This window comes from Balaenoptera acutorostrata, chromosome 8 (assembly GCF_949987535.1).
Source record: "Balaenoptera acutorostrata chromosome 8, mBalAcu1.1, whole genome shotgun sequence".
Classification (NCBI taxonomy): domain Eukaryota; kingdom Metazoa; phylum Chordata; class Mammalia; order Artiodactyla; family Balaenopteridae; genus Balaenoptera; species Balaenoptera acutorostrata.
In genome coordinates this window covers 88,357,596-88,380,462 of record NC_080071.1, presented here as the reverse complement: position 1 = coordinate 88,380,462, position 22,867 = coordinate 88,357,596, and the positions used below count along the sequence as shown (strand labels likewise).

The 22,867-nt window shown below is 38.5% G+C and overlaps 1 protein-coding gene across 7 annotated transcripts in view; it reads left to right on the top strand.

The window, feature by feature from the left end:
- USP40 (ubiquitin specific peptidase 40) overlaps positions 1-22,867 on the top strand; it is a 94,333-nt gene that overhangs the window by 37,619 nt on the left and 33,847 nt on the right. For all 7 annotated transcript variants that reach the window (XM_057551756.1, XM_057551755.1, XM_057551754.1 and 4 more), the window contains 10 exons: positions 96-177; positions 1,704-1,875; positions 4,421-4,505; positions 5,510-5,580; positions 6,265-6,584; positions 9,152-9,275; positions 10,678-10,735; positions 18,005-18,058; positions 18,819-18,907; positions 20,191-20,277. In XM_057551756.1, coding sequence (XP_057407739.1) covers positions 96-177; positions 1,704-1,875; positions 4,421-4,505; positions 5,510-5,580; positions 6,265-6,584; positions 9,152-9,275; positions 10,678-10,735; positions 18,005-18,058; positions 18,819-18,907; positions 20,191-20,277 — 1,142 coding nt within the window. The remainder of the gene's footprint in view (positions 1-95; positions 178-1,703; positions 1,876-4,420; positions 4,506-5,509; positions 5,581-6,264; positions 6,585-9,151; positions 9,276-10,677; positions 10,736-18,004; positions 18,059-18,818; positions 18,908-20,190; positions 20,278-22,867) is intronic.

Genomic DNA, 22,867 nt, shown 5'->3' with positions numbered 1-22,867 from the left:
GCTCCCAGCGCGGTCCTTTCTAGTTTTCTGTGCTACCTCTTCAGCAACCAGTTTTTATGTAGTCAGCACAAGTTAATGGAAAATTTTGTTCACAGCTCGAGCTAACCCAAGATACAGGGTTCCATGTCATTTGCTGAATGAAATGGATGCAGCCAACATCAAACTACACATAAAAAGGTAATTTTAAATTACTTTTAGAGTTTGAATAGTTTTTCTGGAGAACGAGGATCTAATTTAGGTCTTAAGTATTCAGTAATGAAAATTAAAGAGGAAACAAAGTCAACTGTTTAATGCCCGTGTCTTTTTATTAGCTGCTGGATTTTTATACTGAGAGTATCTTTTACTTTGAAATTACCCAGTGAGAGTGAATGAAATAATGACACTTAAATGGCCATCGCTAAGTAGAGATTGAAGCCTAAGAAAACTAGAGAAATCTGTGAGCACGTAGTTGTGCTGAATGAATTGTGTCCTGGCCTGTCAGGTTATTCCCTCGGCACAGACAGAGCCCATTGTGAAAATTCCCCCTCATGTGTAAGTGGTTTGTGAAGAACTGGCCCGTAGTGACAGCAGAGCAGCGGTGGGCAAAGGGGAGGAAATATGGAGTCTACAGACTGTTTGGCTTAATGTCAGTCTTGGGCAAAACCCTACAATGGATTACTAAAGGGACGGTTTGTGAGAATTTGATGATCTGAACATTCTCTTTTGAGGTCTAACCTTGGACCATGAAGAACCGGTTCTTTATTTGCTCTCTGGGTCGGTGGGGTACTGGATTAGGGAAATGGATGTTCCCATGGTCTCCTTGTGGACCCGAGGGCTGACTACATAGCAGGGCTACGTTCAACATTTTTATCATTGATTTGAAGCTGAGAAAAAAAATAGGTAGATTGAATGTCAGATTAAGATCAGAGGAGATCTCAACAAAAATCAAGACACTAAAAACATAAAAATTTAACAGTAAAATATCTTAAGTGCGAAAAATAACCAACTTGCATGAGTGGTGTGGATTAGCAGTTGGTATTAAAAACAAAAACAACCTATGGGGTTTTAGTCAGCGAGCACTAAGCTTTTTAATGTGGTCATCGAAAAGCTAATGCTGTCTTTGACCACATTCACAGAATTGTGCCTGAGGTATCTGAATGGTGGCTATAGCTTCATCCAGCTCTCCGATGGTGGGGCTGCCTGGAGTGTTTTTGGTGCTGTGCTTCACAGCAGCTGAATGGGTACAGGAAAGTGTAGCAAGCGCCCGGCTGCTGCTGAGGCCGTTTGACTTGGGGAGAGCAGATTCCAGGGATCATGAGGCTGACTTCACATAGTTTATGGGAGAGTCTGTGGGGTCTGGTTGAAGCAAGGAGAAAATAGAAGTTGTAAATCTAGCGCTTACCACAGTTATAGGAACGTGTTTCCAGCATTTTGTTCATAATTATAATCTCAGTATTGCACGAGTTCAAGTGTCAGTATTTGTTCAGAGTAACATTGCACAGTGTACATTAAAACCATCTTCCTTGGAATTCACGGTGGCAGAGCTATTAATTGAGAAACTAAAATGAGTCATTTTGGAGCATGGAAGAAAAGGATGTTAATTATAATTACTTAGGTGGAGTGGAGAACTTCTTTATATTGTAAATCAAATATTTTTGGTTTGAGATGAAACAGTACCTGTTGTAAAAACATGGCATTTATGTATTTTTTATGCCTCTTTAAAGGGCAGAATGTGATTCTACAAACAATAATTTTGAATTGCATCTCCACCTCGGCCCTCATTATCATTTCTTCAATGGGGCTCTGCACCCAGTAGTCTCTCAAACAGAAAGCATGTGGGATTTGACCTTTGATAAAAGAAAAACTTTAGGAGATCTTCGACAATCAATATTTCAGGTAATTTAGCCTCACTTACTCTTAATAGACATTAAGGTCTGTCTTAAGCTGGATTCTCCTTTTCAAACTTCTGTTTGAGATACAACTATTTGTTTTTCACAGCTGCTTAGGAAAATCCTACATCTACCACTTCCATAGAGGGATGGTCCAAATGTTCTCCCCTCACTTGTAAGTCTCTTAGAGAGGCTTTTCTGCACAATCAAGACTCACCGAGTCCTGCCAGCAGGTTTTCAGGGGAGAATCAAGCCTGGTATATTTAATCTGGGGGAGAGAAAGAGTATAAGGTTGTCTCTTTTGGGGAAAATAAATGAAAGAGAATTGTTTTTTTAAAGGAGTAAAAAGATAGATAATTATGTTGCCTAAAACCAAGAGCTACTAAACAAATAAAAGCAACTAACTTTTCTACCTTTCAGTATAGAATAACATTTATTAATAAGATTCCTGGGCTTCCCTGGTGGCGCAGTGGTTGAGAATCTGCCTGCCAATGCAGGGGACACGGGTTCAAGCCCTGGCCTGGGAAGATCCCACATGCCGCGGAGCAATTGGGCCCGTGAGCCACAATTGCTGAGCCTGCGCGTCTGGAGCCTGTGCTCCGCAACAAGAGAGGCCGCGATAATGAGAGGCCCGCGCACCGCGATGAAGAGTGGCCCCCACTTGCCGCAACTAGATAAAGCCCTCGCACAGAAACGAAGACCCAACACAGCCATAAATAAATAAAATACATTAAAAAAACCCCCCAAAAAAAAGTTAAAAAAAAAAAATAATAAGATTCCTAAGTGAAGGAAAATGTCTACTGGTCTATAGTAAAAGCAAACATCGTTGTAATCATTGTCTCTAAGTGATTTATCCAGTCGTGTTTTTTTTTTTTTTTTTTTAAAGGATTTTCTTATTTATTTATTTATTTATTTTATTTATTTTTGGCTGTGTTGGGTCTTCGGTTCGTGCGAGGGCTTTCTCCAGTTGCGGCAAGCGGGGGCCACTCTTCATCGCGGTGCGGGGACCGCTCTTCATCGCGGTGCGCGGGCCTTTCTCTATCGCGGCCCCTCCCGTCGCGGGGCACAGGCTCCAGACGCGCAGGCTCAGCAATTGTGGCTCACGGGCCCAGCTGCTCCGTGGCATGTGGGATCTTCCCAGACCAGGGCTCGAACCCGTGTCCCCTGCATTAGCAGGCAGATTCTCAACCACTGCGCCACCAGGGAAGCCCTCCAGTCGTGTTTTAACGACGACAGCAGTGCTCTTTATTTTACTTACAATGTTTTCATATAAATTCTATCGTTTGATTCTTTAACCTCATGAGGGCAAGATAACCCCATTTTAAAGGTGAGGAAATTGTGATATAAAGAGATCTAATGGCTTGCCCAGGGTCAGACATCTAGTTAGCAGTAGAACTAGGACTCCAGCCCTGGTCTCCCTACTCTTTCTTTCCTCTTAATTATACTTCACACTACTTCCTGATAGAGGAAAAGGGAAATAGAAAATGTAAGCTTTTTTACCCCCCAGAATTAAGTGAATTTTCTGAAAAACTATATCATTTACCAAAATTATTAGCTTTCTTTTGATTTTCCTCTTGTACAAAGAAAAGCAGACCAGTTTCTTCTTTAACTTTAGTTGATTTTGAATATTTAAATGTTGGATCAGGATCAGGATTTCTAAAATTATCTAATACTTCTGAACTTTTCCACTAAAAGTTTATTTCTGAGCCAATCCTGTCAGTGATGATATAGGTGGACTTGGGGATTTGACCCTGCCTAGGGTAACGTTTCAAGTGGAAAAGACCTTGGTCACCTTTATAAGGTTTAGATTTCACACCAGTCTGCTTTTTGATGGTTTAAGTGCACATCTCTATTATCTTAGAATTAAGCCACTGGCAAGAGGCTGAGAGACTGACAGTTAAGTAATCATGTGTAAGTATGAAATTTCTTTTTAAGAGAACTATCTTGTGATTGTGGAGAGGGACTAAATAGGACTGACCTTTATGGGTGACATTGTTTTGGTGAGGTTACCACAGTCCCCAGAATCTTGGAGCTAGAAACTTAAAAAACAAATCCCTGGTAATCTATGAAATAAACTGGTAATGCTACTTTTTAAATTTACAGTGGGAGACATTCCTTTTGAGAAAAAAGAGTATTCGTGTGTGCTGCTTTTCCCTGAATAGTGCTGATTAAACACATAATTTTTGCTCTTTTGGACCAGGATTCCTGGACTGGCACACTGATCATTTTGCCTTCTGATAAAAGTGATCTTCCCATAAATTAAGTAGAAATGGTTGTTGTTTAGATGGTCATTGTGCTCTTTGTGTATGTCAAGGTTCTTCAGTCACTAATGGATGTGAGATTAGCCATCTTTGGATTTGACTGATTTAACATTGAAAGACATCTACTTTCCTCATTTTGGGTGCTGGGTGGGGATTGTCCTATTCATTTGCTTGTTCCCTGTTGTATCAGCTACATAAGTAAATTGTCACAGTGCTCTTCTTACTTAACCTGGAAAAGTGATCTGTATGTGATTTTTCATTGTTCTCTTTTCTTTCATTCATATTCTGCAGCTGTTAGAATTTTGGGAAGGAGATATGGTTCTTAGTGTTGCAAAGTTTGTACCAGCAGGACTTCATGTTTACCAGACACTTGATGGTAAGAGAAATATTAAAACACAGCAACTTACTGTGTATATGTACATTTTGTGGAGCTCATCTGTGACTTTTTGCTCTTGGCCAGTCTTTCCCTACATACTACTTTTCTTAGCTGTGCAGGTTCTCATCATATTGGTTTTAACAAATAATATATTTAGTTTTTTATATTTAATAAAACAATTTATTTAGTTTATAATGTATCCAATATATGTAATGTGTGAAATTTTGCTAACATGGAAATGTTTTATGTTTTCTGAAATTAAGGCTACTTCTCTACCTAAACAAATTTTTTCTTAAAGGCTTTGGAAATTTTTTTATATTACCACAAACTTCTGAGCAAAATGGTTTGAAACCATTTAAATCTTGTTTAATACGGCTTGTGTTTTTAATCCAATCTCAGCTTCAGACTTTGTAGCAAAACAAAAGTACTTCAGGAGCTTAAAAGTACTTCCTTTAAATAACAACAGAACAATAATAGCAGTAGCAGCAGTAACATTTATCTTGGACTTCATGGTGCCAAATACCGAGATAAGTGTTTTGTGTAAATTATCTCATTTGATTTTCACAAAATTTTTTTATCCCCATTTCATAAATGAGGAAACTGAAGCATAGAGGCTTGAAGTCCACAAGGTCATACAGCTCATTAGTGGGTGAGTGAGGACTGTTTGATGTGTAAGCCTTCCCCATGTTCACAGTGTCAAGTACAGTTGACCTTTATATTAACTTTTTTTTTTCCTGCTTTCATGCCCACAAATCTTATGGGGGAAATGCTTACATAAAATGAAAATGGAGAAAAAAAAAGGCTAAAGAGCGTGATGGAAGGAATAAAGATAAAAATAATATAAAATAATATCAATATAACAATCATAATTACTCCCTTTTTCTTAGTTTTCCTCAATGAGAATGCTTTTTTTCAAACAAATGTTTGTGTCTTGGCTGTTGCTATAGTTAAATTTCTTTTTGATGATCATGAGAATGGTTTCACTGATAATCTCATCTTCCTAGGAGATCACCTGACACTGTGTGAAATTGAAATTGCTGATGGGGAAGACATCTTTGTATGGAATGGGGTGGAGGTAAATAAGTGTTGAAGAAATGTTCACGAGAGTTTTGGATATTTTTTAAGTTATTGTGATAAAATTTTATTTAGCATATGTGATGGCACTTACATATTAGAAAACTGCTGAAATACCCAATAAATTTTAAGTACAATCAGTGTTGGTTATATGTTCAAGAGATAGTTGTAGAACACCTCCATGGTGTCAGGCTGTGTGTCAGAAGCTAGACGCAAAGGTAAATAATCAGTCTGTATCCTTCAGGCACGTAGTGTGGGTCACTGCACTAAAATAAGTGAGCAGGAGGGTCTGTACATACTCTTGATGAGGTTTCAGAAGGGAGCGGTTCGTTACACTGGTAGGGCTGGAGGTGACTTAAGGCAGCACAGTCAAGAAAGCAGTGAGGAGCATCTCACCCACTCAATGGACTGTCCTTGGTCCACCTCATAAATTTACCACTGCTGAGGACTCACATGTCTGTCTCCACTTCAGATTTCTCTCCTAAGAAGTAAAAGATGGCTAAGAAAAAGTTTCAAAAATCTAAAGCTGTTCTTCTGATACTTAAAAGACATTTGTGAAAACTTTATTTCACTTGAAAAGAAAAAAAATGGGAATTGTTCTACAAGAGTCTTTTACTACATTACTGTGTTGACTTAATTTTGGCAAATATGAACTATACTAATGGCTGACTTAATATTGTTGTAGGTTGGCGGAATCCAGATTCCAGCTGGTAGTGACTGTGAACCTCTGCTTTTAAACGTTCTTCATCCGGCAACAAGCAATGAAGAAGAGGAGTGTCAGCAGTTGATAGACTCTCCACATGTCTTTCCATCTAATGCAGAAATAGGTAGTGTATTCACAACCTTTGCAATCCCAGACGGAGTCATCTTAGTCAACAATACTGAGTCTGTAGGTGAAGAGAGCTGGACCACCATTCCCAAGGAAGACTTGAAGAAGACATTCAGAGAACAAGGTCTCAGAAACGGAAGCTCGATTTTAATTCAGGATTCTAATGACGGTAACAGGTAACATGCTAAGAAGAGAACTCTTTTTAAACTGATTTTAGTTACAGTGCTATATCTTAGAACTCTAAAGCTTTATGTTAATAATGATGAGAGTTAAATGTTTCTCTTTATTTCTAGACATTGTGTTCTATATATTGTAAATAGGAATGTTCGTGGTTAGGCAACCTGGAGAAAAATGATATTGTAATGTGATTTTTTTTTTTTTTTTGTAAATGTGGTAACTGAATAATATAGGTATAGGCTAGATATAGTGTAGATTAGTTGGCAGTAAAGCAGAATCTTATCAAATAATTCTGATTAGCACTCATTATAAGATGGAGGGCACATTCTCACAGAGAAAGTTCCTAAAATTTTTCATGAGGAAGGTATTATCACAGCGAAATTTGTCTGTCTTGTCACAAGAATCTCAGAAGGCAATTCAGTTTTTTGTTATAATCCTTTTTATGATGCTTGAGATCCTCCCAGCTGCCCACGTGAGGCAGTTGCTTGGGGAGTTGCAGCCTTGGTTCCTGTAAGTCACACGCGAAGCTCAGGAGTGCTTCTTCTCCTCATTTGTGTTACCCATGTCTGTGCCAGTACATCTCTGTGGCCAGCATTACCATACCCTGTAACCCCCCCGATTTCCATACATTGAAGACTTCAGCTTATGACCAGTGAATCCGTTCCCTGCTGTATCAGTGCTATGAATATACTTAGATTACAGAGGCTCTGTATTATTGTTTATTAGTGGCTGTGACATAGAGAAGCAGAGCACTTGGGAAGTGTGTTTATTTTGTATTATATTTATCACTCTGTTTTCGACAAGTGTTTTCCAGACATTTATTTCCCTACCTTGTTTATTTAATTTAAAAGTTTATTATATATTTCTTTTTAGAAAGTAATATACATTCATTAGGACTTGGGAAATATAGAGGTGAAGACAGGAGACCCAAAACAGCATCCCCATACCACTCATGCAGTGTCTGTCAGTGCTAGCTTTCTGAGCTCGAATAATTGGGTTTTTGTTTTGAAACGTTTTTTTTCTTATTAATTTATTATTTTTTTAATATATATATGTTTTTTGGCTGCGTTGGGTCTTTGTTGCTGCACGCGGGCTTCCTCTAGTTGCGGCGAGCGGGGGCTACTCTTCGTTGCGGTGCACGGGCTTCTCACTGTAGTGGCTTCTCTTGTTGTGGAGAACGGGCTCTAGGCGCGCGGGCTTCAGTAGTTGTGGCTCTCAAACTCTAGAGCGCAGGCTCAGTATTTGTGGCGCACGGGCTTATTAGTTCCTCCGCGGCATGTGGGATCTTCCCGGACCAGGGCTTGAACCCATGTCCCCTGCATTGGCAGGCGGATTCTCAACCACTGTGCCACCGGGGAAGTCCGGTTTTTTTCTTTTTAAACATAATAGTGATGATTTTGTAGGTAAATAGTTACATTCTGCTTTCCCCTCATGTTTGAAGGCTCTTCATAAACCTCATTTCATGGCTGCATAATAACCTGTGTTGATGTTATAGGTTACCTGACTGCTCCTGTGTGAGGAGTGGGTAGGGACAAGGCCTTGAGGGCCAGCTGCCTGGCTTTGTTTCCAGCTTTATCACTTAATAGTAGTGTGACCGTGGGCAAGTTACATCATCTCTCTGCTCAAATTCTTCTTCTGTAAAATGAGCATAATAATTAGTACCAGCTTCATACAGTTGTAAGGATTGAAAGAGTTAAGAGCTGACAAGTGTTTACACACAGTAAGTGCTAAATAGTTTAGCTAGCATCCTTGTTATCGTCCAGTTTTTCATTATTTTAAGGTGGTCTTCAGGGAACATCTTTGTGCTTAAAACTTTGCTCTATTTAAGATTGCTAACTCAAGGTGGAGTCCCAGAGTGGAATAACTGAAATGAAGAGTAGAATTGTGTTTTAGGGCTCTGCTGTGCACTCCCAGAGAGGACTTCTGCTAGCCCGCTCAGTGCCTCTGTGTGAATTAGTAAGAAGTCGCTCCTTCCTCAAGAACCTTTACTATTATCTGTAGGGAAATCTTGTTAGAACAAGACACTCCACTGCCATCTGCTATCATAAAATTTTTTAAAACCTCTATAATAAAAATACAAACATACAGTGTATATGATGTGCATGATATCCATTAGATGTGGTGCTTTTACTCTGCGTCAGTCTGCACGGCTGTGCATGCTGTCCTGCTGTTAAGCTACTAAAGTCTATGGGTGGGCTTCTGGTGTAGGTACTCTTTTAAAGCTCCCCTAGTGATTGCAGCGTGCAGGTAGACGTTAACAACCGATTGTTCAATTACAACAGTTCCCTTTGAAAAATGTGGCAACAAATTATTTGTATAAATCAAAGAATATTTGGAATCATGAATATAGACTCTGTGGAATACTGTCTTAACACTACCCTAAAAAGATAGTGAACTTTCAAAAACGCAACTCAGTAGAACTTGGTCACCTTTAATTAGTCACATTAAGTGACACATGCAGAATTTTGGAAGCGGTGCCTAAAGAAAAGCATGAATTTTCCAATCCTCTCTGATCCATAAAAGGGCTGTGTAAAGACACATTTTTTAAATGTCTTTTTACCTACAGTTTGTTGACCAAACAAGGGAAATGGATCACCAGTGTGAATGAGATTGACTGGCTCCAAGTTAAAAATTTATGCCAATTAGACTCTGAAGAAGAGCAAGTTAAAATATCAGCAACTCTTAACACAGTGAGTAGAATATTAAGTGTGGTTGACAGTCTTTAGTTAATACAATTTTATTTAGAAAGCAATACCTTAATCTTTCAGAACAGTTGTCTCAGTAAACTTCTAAATCTTAAGAAATCACCTTTTTATTTGTAACATTTGATTATTGCTTATTTACCTTTGTTAGCCCTTGGCATATTTCAAGAAAATATATGCCTTTTTTTCCCTCCAAAGCCTAGAATTAGAATGTGGGAGTTACCTTTTTAATTAGTTCATGGAATCTTCTGACTTTGATAACTGTGAGATGCTATTTTCAAGAGTCTTTTCTATATTTTTAAAACAAGGTATATATGTTTTGGTTTTGTGTTCTTTGGTGTTTGGGTTTTTTAAAGTTTATCTTAAATTGCTCTACAGTATACTCTGTGCTCTGTATAAAGCCAGTTGCTCTTCAAAGGGATTTTTTTCAGTTTTCCATTTAAGACTATTATACTGGTTTCCTTAAACATTATTTCAGGAAACATCTTTTTATATTTATGTAGTCTCCATTTATTAAGTTTTTCTGTAACTTTATTTTAAAAACTTAGAATGTTTTCTTTTATATAAAATTATAGTTTCTTAAGGTTTGTTTGCACGTTAGTGGGAACAGTATAAGGTCAATGCCCCGAAGCTCAGGAGACCTGCCGCCCTGACCCGAATGGGAGGCTGGTGCAGTCCTTGATCACTGCAGGCGCTGTTCCTTCTTGGCACAGTGGGGGGTACAGCGGGGGGACACCAGTGGGGAAGTAGAGGCAGTGATCTCTGTCGTCAGCTTTACCCCTAAATTTCCACGATTTTATGCCTTAGAGGCAATTAGCCTAAATTTTAAAAAGAAAAGGAAACACAATCTAAAATAATTTAAGTAGAAATTTAAAATAGTACCCTTGGATTAGTACATTTTTATATTATTAATGCTTGTTAATTATTAGTACAGTTTTATATTATATTATTAATGAAGATGTGGGGTCTTCCCAGACCAGGGATCGAACCCATGTCCCCTGCACTGGCCCTGAATTCATCATTCTTAACATAAAAAACCTATAGTTTCTTTTATTTGCTATCATCAGAAAGCTTAACTGTTTGTCAACTTTTGCCTTTCGCTACTATTATGTCTTTAGTTTTCTAAAGTTTTCTGTAGGTGGCCTTTCCATTCCAGTTATTATCAATTTGGTGAAAACTTAACCAAGATCTAAGTTTTTGCCTTTGACTCTGTAGAAGAGAGAAAAGAATTTCAGGGATGGAAAAAAATTTTTTTCAAGTAGGCAAAAACTGCTAAATGTAAGGTAGTTAATAACTCAACCTGTATATGCACACACTGACAATCTTCATTTTCTTCTCCTCCCATTGTTTTTAACTTATACACAGTCATTAGTTTATTTCTCTATTTTAGGTGGTGTTTGATATTCGAATTAAAGCCATAAAGGAATTAAAATTAATGAAGGAACTAGGTAATCATTTATGTTTGCTTTTGGTTTTTTGGTTTAATTTAGTTTTGTTTTGATTTTTAATTGAAAAAAAATATGGGAGAGTTCAAAAAAATAATTTAGGGAAAACTCACGTATCTACCACCCAAAATGGACAAATGTTAACATCTTGCCATGTGTTTGTTTTCGCCTCAAACATTACAAATAAAGTCCTCTATGTTCTCCTCAGACCTATCCTCCCTCCCCAGATGCAACCAGTATATCTGATTTGGGTGTGTATCTAGTTCGTGCATTCACATTGTACTATATATATTATACCTCTCTCTATATATGTATGTGTGTATATTGTATTTTTACATTTATGTAAATTCTATCTTAATGAATATAACATTCCACAAACACACTGTTCACTCGGCATTAAGTTTTCTTTTACAGCTTTATTGAGGTATAATTTACATATCATAAAACGTCCATTTTAAGCATAATTCAGTGATTATTAGTAAATGTATAAGGTCGTACAACCATCACAGCAATCCAGTTTTAGAACAGTTCCATCACTCCAAAAAGATCTCTTGTTCCCATTTACATACCAAGCCCCTGACAGCCATTCATCTACTTTCTGTTTCTTTGACTTGCTTTTCTGGTCATTTCATGTAAATGAAAGCATGTAATGTGTAGTCTTTTGTGTCTGGCTTCTTTCACTCAGTGTATCATTTTTGAGATTCATCCATGATTCAGCATGTTTCAGTAATTTGTTCCTTTTTATTGCTGACTGGATAAAAAGGAATATATTGTACGGATTGTATGGATATATCACATTTTGTTTGTTCATTACCAGTTGATGGACATTTGAATTGTTTCCACTTTGGGGCTTTTATGACTGATTCTGCTGTAAACATTATGTCTTTGTATAGACCTGTGTTTTCAGTTCTCCTGGGTAGATGTACAGAATTGGAACTGCTGGGTCACATGGCAAAGTTATGTTTAACTTTATAAGAAACTGCCGTACTATTTTCCAAAGTGGCTGAATCATTTGCGTACCCACTGGCAGTGCATCAGGGTTGCAGTTTCTTCACATCCTTGCCAATATTTATAATTGTTTTTTTTTTAATTTTTATTTATTTATTTTATTTATTTTTGGCTGTGTTGGGTCTTCGTTGCTGCGCACATCCTTTCTCTAGTTGCGGCGAGCGCGAGCTTCTCATTGCAGTGGTTTCTCTTGTTGCGGAGCACAGGCTCTAGGCATGCAGGCTTCAGCAGTTGTGGCACATGGGCTCAGTAGTTGTCACTCGCAGGCTCTAGAGCGCAGGCTCAGTAGTTGTGGCGCACGGGCTTAGTTGCTCCATGGCACGTGGGATCTTCCCGGACCAGGGCTTGAACCCGTGTCCCATGCATTGGCAGGTGGATTCCTAACCACTTTGCCACCAGGGAAGTCCTATAATTGTCTTTTTGATTGTAGCCATTTTAGTGAACATGAGTTGGTATCTCCTGTGTTTAACTGCGTTTTCCTGATGCAGTGATGGTGAGCACTATTGATGTGCTTATCATCTACTTGTATACTCTGAGGATCCTATTAAAACTACTGGAATTAATAAGTGAGTTTAACAAGAACTCAAAATCAGTATATAAAAGTCCATATATGTTTACTAGCAACAAAAAAATGCAAAATTAAATTAATAAAACATTTATAATAGCATAAACTATCATGAAATACTTGGGGGTAAATTTAACAAGATATGTGCAAGACCTGTACACTGGAAACTAGAAAACATTGCCATGAAAAATAAAAGGAGACCCAAATAAATTAAATGATGTACCATATTCTTGGATCAGAAGACACAGTACTGTTTGGTAATTGGAATCATTGTTGCTTTTGTTGTGGTCATGCATTTACAATGCTTGGTGTCAGTTTATCTCTTGTAAAAATAAAATACAGTGTGTGTGTGGAAAAAAAAATGTAAACAATGCTTGATAAGATAATGAGATTAGAGATGGTCTTTTAAATTTTTCATTGTTATGCTAATACAATACCTTTATAAAACCTAAAAATCCTGAAACAAAAAAAATTAAATTAAATTAAAAAAAAAAAAAAGAAGACACAGTACTATTAAGAGGCTAATTCTCTCAAAATTTATTTGTACATTCAGTGCATTCACACTCAAAATTCTGGCAGGTTTTTTTTTTTTTCTGGTAGAAATTGACAAGCTGATTCTTAAATTTATGTGGAAATGCAAAGAACCTAAAGTATCCATAACAATTTTAGAGGAAATAAAGAACAAAGTTGGAAGAGTTACACCAACTGATTTCAAGACTTACTCTGAAACTATAGAAATCAAGACAGTGTGTGTAGTCATGAGGGTAGACACATGGAGCAGAGTTCAGCATGTGTGGCCTACAACCTGCTTCTGCACAGCCAGTGAGCTTAGAATAGTTTTTACATTTTTTAAGGGCTCTTTTAAGAAGAAGAATGTGCAACAGAGATCATATGTGGAAATGTTCCAAAGTATTTACAACAGAACTACATTGAAAAGCCAGAAATAGATGCAAACATATTCAGTCAGTTGACTTTTCAACAGAAGTGCCAAGGTATTTCCATGGGGAAAAATACTATTTCAGCATACAGTGATGGACCAATTGGATATCAATAGATGCAAAAATGAACCTCCACCTTTGCCTTACATCATGTAAAAAATGAACTCAAAATGGATCATAGGACTTCCCTGGTGGCACAGTGGTTGGGAGTCTGCCTGCCAATGCAGGGGACACGGGTTCGAGCCCTGGTCCGGGAAGATCCCACATGCCGTGGAGCAACTAAGCCCGTGTGCCACAACTGCTAAGCCTGCGCTCTAGAGCCTGTGCTCCACAACAAGAGAGGCCACTGCAATGAGAAGCCCGTGTACTGCAACAAAGAGTAGCCCCCGCTTGCCGCAACTAGGGAAGGCCCGTGCAAAGCAACGAAGACCCAACACAGCCAAAAATAAATTAAATAAATAATTTAAAAAAAATGGATCATAGACTTAAATGTTAAAACCTAAAACTATGAAACTTCTGGGAGAAAACATAGAAAATCTCTGTTACTTTTACCATAAGGAAGAGATTTTTTAAAAGATAGGACTTAGAAAGTACAAACCATGAAGGGAAAAGCAAATTGGACTACTACAAAATTTAAAAGGCATTTGAAAAGGCAGGCCACAAACTGAGAGAAAAAATTTATAAAGCATGTATTTGACAATAGACTTGCATCCAGGATATATAAAAAATACTTATAACCTAATCAGAAGACAACCCAAATTGGGAAGCCACTTTACAAAAGAAAATCTACCTATGAACTCCCAATAAGCACAGGAGAAGATACTTGGTATCATTAGCCAACAAACTAAAACCGTAATGACACATCACTGCATGCTTAGTAGAATGATTAAAATTTTAAATGCTGACAAAACTAAGTGATATCAAAGATGTGGAGCAACTGGGACTGCCGTGTATTGCTGGTGGGAGTGTAAAATGATACAGTCACTTTGGTAAGGAGTTAGCTTATTTCCTATGAATTGAAACATTCACTTATCAATTCTCCTGGATTTTTATCCAAGAAAAATTAAAACATGTATGCTTACAAATACTGTATGTAAATGTTCATAACCAAAAATGGGAAACAATCCAAATGTCAGTGAGCAGGTGAACAAATTGTGGTGTATCCATACAATGGGATACTATTCATCAATAAAAGAAGTAAACTACCACCCCATGCAAAACATGGATGAATCTCAAAGACATCATGCCAAGCAAAAGAAGCTAGTCACAAAAGAGTAATACTCTTAGGATTCCACTTATCGATGTGAAATTGTCAAAAAAGAAAACCTAAGCTGTAGTTACAGAGGCAGATCAGGATTAGGGGATGGGGGATTGACTACGGAGTGGCATGAGGGAATTCGGGGGGTGATGCAACTTATATCTCAATTTGCTGGTGGTTACCGAGTGTTTTCATCGACCTCTTTTAAACTGTGCGCTTAAACTGGATGTGTTTTATTATAAGTAAATTATACCTCAATAAAGTTACCTGAGAATATATGGTTTATTAAAATGAATAGTTTGTTGTCTTCCCATGTCACAGATCTCCTTTCTTCCACTCCTTCTTCCCTCCGAACTATTGTTTACATAGCAAGTGGTCTTAAACGTAGGTGAATCAGATCATGTCACCCTCTGCTCAAAGCCCTGTTGTGCTCTTTGTACTTTGTAGTGGATTGCCTGTGGGCTCCTAGCCTACGGGGACCTGCTTCGTCTGACCACTGCCTAACTAACCTCCTTGCAGTCCACTCATCTGCTTATTCACAGCACACTTCCCATGCTGACTTTGTGGAGTTTCTGGTCACAGGCTCTCTTCCACCCCCGAGACTTCTTTTTTATTTTTTAAAGCAGAGGGAGGTGTTTTGTTTTTTTGTTTTTACATATTTATTTTTGGCTGTGTTGGGTCTTTGTTTCTGCTCGTGGGCTTTCTCTAGTTGTGGAGAGTGGGGGCTGCCCTTCACTGTGGTGGCTTCTCTTGTTATGGAGCTCGGGCTCTAGGCACACAGGCTTCAGTAGTTGTGGCTCCCGGGCTCTAGAGCTCAGGCTCTGTAGCTGTGGCGCACGGGCTTAGTTCCTCCGCAGCATGTGGGATCTTCCCGGACCAGGGATCAAACCCATGTCCCCCGCATCAGCAGGTGGATTCTTAACCACTGCACCACCAGGGAAGCCCCCCTGAGACTTCTTAGTCGTGTAATCTTTTTGAACTCTGTTCCCTTTACTCTTCATCTGCTAACCTCAGTCACTCATTTGGTCTCAGCTGAAATGTTATTTCCGTCATCCCTGGCTACACAATCTCAGTTAATCTGTCTATCATACTCTAACGCCCTGTCCTTCCCTTCGTAGCACTTACACTGTAACTACCTGTGTTTTGTGTTATGAATGTCCACCTCCCCCATTAGATGAGGCTCTTTGCGGGCAGAGTCCATGGCGGTTTTTCTTATTGTCAGCTTCTAGGACAGTGCCTGGCACATAGAAGATACAAGGCGTTTGTTGAATGAAAGTGAAAATTTTTAAAAAAAACAGTATTTTAAGTTAGCATTTTTTAAATTGAAGGACTCTTTTACATAAGCTGTTTCAGTTGTCAAGGCGTTTGTATTAGAATTCTATGCTGGCTTCACATTACTGTAGTATAAGGGCTAGAACTCAGGAGTCTCAAAGAGGTTCTGTTCTGTTCAGATAAAGTTAGAACTTTTAAGGCCCATGGCATTCATTCCTGCCCTCTCAGAAGCCTCCACCCCTTTGAATTCCCCCACTTCATATGCAACTTGGTCAGAATTCTGTTTGGAATTAAAACCTAATATACTTCTTCCCACAAAGCGGGAGTCTTTGCATCCTCAAGAACAGGGCATACTGGCCCTAATCCATTTACTAACTGAGCATAAGAATCACCTAACTCACCTTAAATCTAGGCAGTCTCTGCGCAGTTCTGATACACGTGGATTTCAGTTACCACCGTTCATCTGTTACCCAGCAGCATGGTTCACATTTCAGCTGCCACCGGATATTAACTGAGTAACTGCATAAAGTACAAACTTTGCTACTAGCTCTTTAGTCTGCAGATCACTGTGAAATAACATGTACATCATGATCAGTGACCAGTTACTTCACTCCTTAAAGCCTATCAGTAATTGGTCAGTGCATAGCTGCTATTAATTTCACCACATAGACAACAAAATGTGTAGTTTATTGCCTCCTTTTCTCCCAGTGGTAAACTCAGGTGACATTTTACAAGAATGGATAATCGAATTAGCCAACAATGGTGAAAGTGCAGGAAAGAAACAAAAGTATATGGGACTTCCCTTGTGGCGCAGTGGTTAAGAATCTGCCTGCCAATGCAGGGGACACGGGTTCGAGCCCTGGTCCGGGAAGATCCCACATGCCATGGAGCAACTAAGCCCATGCGCCACAACTACTGAGCCTGTGCTCTAGAGCCCGAGAGCCACAACTACTGAAGCCCATGCGCCTAGAGCGCGTGCTCTGCAACAAGAGAAGCCACCACAATGAGAAGCCCGCGAGTAGAGTAACCCCCGCTACTCTACGAAGAGTAGCCCCCACTCACCGCAACTAGAGAAAGTCGCACGCAGCCACAAAGACCCAACACAGCCAAAAAATAAATAAATAAATGTATTAAAAAGAGAGAGAGAGAAACAAAAGTATATGGAGCTGTAGAAGAAATAGCTGGCTGTGGGAATGCTGGCACTGCTGTCATTTGAGAGAATCCAGATGTGCAGCCAGAGAAACTTAATGAACATAAACTCACAGGAGTGAGGAAAGTGGTTGTGACGAAAAGTGTATGAAGATATCCCAGAGGAGTCGACGCTGGCAGAAAAACTTCATGTTAAAGGAGCTCTTGTAGATATTTCATGAAATTGAAAGTATAAAACATAAAATACTGGAAGCTGATCCAAACTTAGAGTATCATTAGGGGCTAGAGAAGATGGTCACCCTGTACTGCAGGCTCTACGAGACAAAAGCAATCCCTGTTTCAACTATTCTTGTGTTTTTTACAAAGAGAACATTTTAATTCTCAGTGTCTGTAGTGGTTTCTTTTCTTAATCATATTATTTTTGGCTGTGTTGGGTCTTGGTTGCTGCACACGGGCTTTCTCTAGTTGTGCCAAGCCGGGGCTGCTCTTCGTTGCGGTGCGTGGGCTTCTCACTGCAGTGGCTTCTCTTGTTGCGGAGCATGGGCTCTAAGCACGTGGGCTTCAGTAGTTGCGGCATGTGGGCTCAGTAGTTGTGGCTTGCGGGCTCTAGAGCATGGGCTCAGTAGTTGTGGCGCATGGGCTTAGTTGCTCCGCGGCATGTGGGATCTTCCCAGCCCAGGGCTTGAACCCGTGTCCCCTGCATTGGCAGGCGGATCCTTAACCACTGCGCCACCAGGGAAGCCCCCTGTAGTGTTTTAAATTACAGTGTAAATATTAGTTTGCTATTTTTTTATTTCAGTGTACATGTGTGACAGAGTTTTTAATGTTTTGACAAAAAATTTTAAAGGTCACGGTACAATCATAATTTTTTTTAAGATTTCTGTGCACAGTTTCAACTTGCACAGGCATTCTTAGGGTCCTGCACTGCTGTGCAAAGGGAAGACTGCCTGTATGTGGTTTTTTGTTGTTGGGTTTTTTTGCTTGTTTTTTTGGTTTTTTAGCTTCCTGCTAATTAACACAGTATAGCATCTCTCTTTGGTTTTCTTTGTTCGCTGCACTAACCAGCATCTTTTTATTTATAGCCGAGGACAGCTGTTTGAGGCCTATTGATAGAAACGGGAAGCTTCTTTGTCCAGGTAAATCTTTTTGGTAGCCTTCAAAAGCTGACACCTACTCATGCCACCTATCTTTCTCAACACTTTTACCTTAAACAGTGACTTCCAATACCTGATATTCTTAAGTTACCTTTTAGAACTGGTTTATAGAACAGACTCTCATCCAGGTGTCTTCCTTGTGAATTACAGAAAGTCTTAACCAAAAATCAAACACTTCTGTTTTCTAAAGGAAAACACCTGTCTTTCTGATTAGCTGACGTGCATTTTAGTCATGGTTTTTCCCTAGTTGTATCTTTCTGGATTTATTATCAAAGTTTTTTATTTGTTTTGCTAATTTTATCGTGATATCAGTTATCACAGTAACCAAGTCTTGGTTCTTACCTCTGTAACTCATCTTGTCATTAGACTTAATTTACTCTTTTTGATGGTAGTCACCATAGCAGCTTTAAACTTGGAAGAAGCTAGTCCATCATGCATGAATCAATTCAGAATATTACATAATCCATGCAGACAACAGCTCTCTTTTGTTAAGTATGAATCTAGAACATTCATAGCTGCCTCTTATTTCTTAGCATTGCTGTACAGATAACAAGAGTATACGTTCTAGAGTGAGAAAATCTAAGATCAAACATAACTGTATATAATCCTTTTGCCTGGAGTATAACTCAGTTTTTTTCTTTCTTAACATTCTTGATTTACAAAGAAAGGCTGATTTCAGTGTATTAGTTTGCCCAAAGGTAGGAATTAATAACATTTACCATGTTATCAAAATTCTTTTTAGTGCCAGACAATTATACTCTGAAGGAAGCAGAATTGAAGATGGGGAGTTCATTGGGACTGTGTCCTGGAAAAGCACCAACTTCCTCTCAGGTAAAAGGAGATCACCTGACAGACCCAAACCAACCTTACCATGATCAGAAGTTCTTAATTGTATGATTCATTCCTTAACTACTGCAGTAATACTGTTTTTCTTAAAATTTTTCTTTTCCTTAAATGATACCTTTTATTTAGGAATACATCCATATAGTTCTCTGTGTGTTTAAGTCAAAAATACGATGTCAAAGTATATTCATAAGGTGGTTTTCCTGTGAAAATTTTGTGTTTAAGGGAGATCTTTAAAGTTGAGTGGCCACCAGTTTCAACCACCATAATTCATAAATTCTAAAATGTACCCTTTTTCTCCTGCATTTTAACATCTGTGAGATTAAGATGCGTCTTACAGTCAGTGGCATCCTGCACTGTAGCTGATGCTATGCTTCCTTTCTTAGTGGTACATAAAATAATGAGTAACAACTGGCAGCATTTTAGATTTAATGAAATAAAGTATACTGATTTTGAACTTAATTACTCCCTGCAATAATATAATAGACTCACAGCAGATTTTTCTTTATCGGTATTCATTTTATTTATAAAATACTATCAGGTTGACCTTTGCCTAGAACCCTACCTACTTAATAAACTTTAATTATAGTCCAAAAGCCATAATGATGTCCTTATTGTTAAGACTGTATCATGGTAAGCTAAACTCATATCAGGATCCCCATGGCTCCTAGATCCCTGATATGGAACTAATCCACTTCATTAGTTTCCCAACTACCTCCCTTTAATTTGTTCTTCCCCAAACTCTAACAAATAGTAGTGCATGACAAGATCATAGGAGAAAAATCATGACAAGTGTGGTTGAGTTAGAAAGGAAAAATAGGACTGTAAAGAACTGAATTGACGAGATCAGATTTACATTTCTCCTGTGGGTTCCAGGGAGTTAAAGTATACGGGACCTCTGGACAGAAAGTAAGGTCACAAACTAATGACTCAGAAAAAACACAGTTAATGCTCATAGTGTATAGTAATTGCAAATCTCTTTGAGGAATGACTGAGGGAGAGATGGAGATCATACTAGAATAAATAATGTCTGTGAGAGATGTTTCAGGGGGTAAAAACGTTGGTGATAAAGAATCTTACATTTCTAGGTAGTCAAGATTATTGTTTAAATTGTAACTTTAAAATACCCAACGTAGACTTGTTTTTACATAATTTGAGATTTCTATTAAAGTTTTATGACCATTGGCTTTTTGGTTTTGGAAATAAATAATACATTTATAGAATTTTGAAATTCAAATTAAATTGCATTTATACCTCTATCTTGATCTTAGCTGTTCCTGTTTTTCGCTGTGGGGAGCGATGTTCAGCCTGGGACAGAGATGGAGATCATAGTAGAAGAAACAATATCTGTGAGAGATGTAAGGAATTTTACTTTGGGTGGCCGGGGTCTGTGGGTGTTTGGTATGGGGAGCAGTGGTAACCTGTGTTCGGATTTTGAGATCCTAAGGGTAGGGTTTACATAATATCCTTCAAAGAATTCTGTGTATTCACTAAAAGAATAGTTTGGATTGCTTGAAAGCTGGTGAGCCAGCTATGGTTTTAAAAATAAGATTATTGGGCTTCCCTGGTGGCGCAGTGGTTGAGAATCTGCCTGCCAATGCAGGGGACATGGGTTTGAGCCCTGGTCTGGGAAGATCCCACATGCCGCGGAGCAACTAGGCCCGTGAGCCACAATTACTGAGCCTGCGCGTCTGGAGCCTGTGCTCCGCAACAAGAGAGGCCGCGATAATGAGAGGCCCGCGCACCACAATGAGGAGTGGCCCCCACTTGTCACAACTAGAGAAAGCCCTGGCACAGAAACGAAGACCCAACACAGCCATAGATAGATAAATAAATAAATAAATAATTTAAAAAAGAATCCTATATCTCTTAAAAAAAAAAAAAGATTATTCTTTTTTCTTGTCTGACTACCAATAATACATGTTTATTGTAGAAATTTGGGATATATAAAAACGGGTTAAAAGAAAAAAATTAAAACCCCTCATTATCCCTTATCCCACTAATGTTAACATTTTGGCATATTTCCTTCTGCTGTTTCTACATTATGTGTACACACATAATCTCACACACACACGTGTGAATGTGTGTGTGTGATAAAGCAGACAGTTATGTTAATGTCACTGAGAACAGGGACTTTCAGTCTTGGAAAATGGAGAGACAGATAATATCAATGTGGTTAAAGAAAGCCTGTACTCCTGCATTTGTTTTTTGTTTTGTTTTAAATATTTATTTATTTGTTTGCTTGTTTGTTTATTTATTTATTTTGGCTGCACTGTGTCTTAGTTGCACCATGTGGGAATCTTCGTTGCGGCATGCGGGATCTTTAGTTGTGGTGTGCAGACTTCTTTTTTTAATATTTATTTACTTGTTTATTTATAATTTAAAATTTTTTTAATTTTTAATTTTATTTTTTTTTTATACAGCAGGTTCTTTTTAGTTATCCATTTTATACATATTAATGTATACGTGTCAATTCCACTCTCCCAATTCATCACACCACCACCACCACCACCACCCCCCCCACTGCTTTCCCCCTTGGTGTCCATACGTTTGTTCTCTACATCTGTGTCTCTATTTCTGCCTGCAAACTGGTTCATCTGTACCATTTCTCTAGGTTCCACATGTATGCATTAATATACAATATTTGTTTTTCTCTTTCTGACTTATTTCACTCTGTATGACAGTCTCTAGATTCATCCACGTCTCTACAAATGACCCAATTTCCTTCCTTTTTATGGCTGAGTAATATTCCATTGTATATATGTACCACATCTTCTTTATCCATTCGTCTGTCGATGGGCATTTAGGTTGCTTCCACGACCTGGCTATGGTAAATAGTGCTGCAATGATCATTGGCGTTCATGTGTCTTTTTGAATTATGGTTTTCTCTGGGTATGTGCCCAGTAGTGGGATGCCCATTCTAACTGGTGTGAGGTGATACCTCATTGTAGTTTTGATTTGCATTTCTCTAATAATTAGTGATGTTGAGCAGCTTTTCATGTGCTTCTTGGGCATCTGTATGTCTTCTTTGGAGAAATGTTTACTTAGGTCTTCTGCCCATTTTTGGATTGGGTTGTATGTTTTTTAATATTGAGCTGCATGAGCTGTTTATATATTTTGGAGATTAATCCTTTGTCCGTTGATTCATTTGCAAATATTTTCTCCCATTCTGAGGGTTGTCTTTTTGTCTTGTTTGTAGTTTCCTTTGCTGTGCAAAAGCTTTTAAGTTTCATTAGGTCCCATTTGTTTATTTTTGTTTTTATTTCCATTACTCTAGGAAGTGGATCAAAAAAGATCTTGCTGTGATTCATGTCAAAGAGTGTTCTTCCTATGTTTTCCTCTAAGAGTTTTAGAGTGTCCGGTCTTACATTTAGGTCTCTAATCCATTTTGAGTTTATTTTTGTGTATGGTGTTAGGGAGTGTTCTAATTTCATTCTTTTACATGTAGCTGTCCTGTTTTCCCAGCACCACTTATTGAAGAGACTGTCTTTTCTCCACTGTATATCCTTGCGTCCTTTGTCATAGATTAGTTGACCATAGGTGCGTGGGTTTATCTCTGGGCTTTCTGTCCTGTTCCATTGATCTATATTTCTGTTTTTGTGCCAGTGTCTTGATTACTGTAGCTTTGTAGTATAGTCTGAAGGCAGGGAGTCTGATTCCTCCAGCTCCGTTTTTTTCCCTCAAGACTGCTTTGGCTCTTCAGGGTCTTTTTTGTCTCCATAAAATTTTAAGATTTTTTGTTGTAGTTCTGTAAAAAATGCCATTGGTAATTTGATAGGGATTGCATTGGATCTGTAGATTGCTTTGGGTAGTGTAGTCATTTTCACAGTATTGATTCTTCCAATCCAAGAACATGGTCTATCTCTCCATTTGTTTGTATCATCTTTAATTTCTTTCATCAGTGTCTTATAGTTTTCTGCATACTGGTCTTTTGTCTCCCTAGGTAGG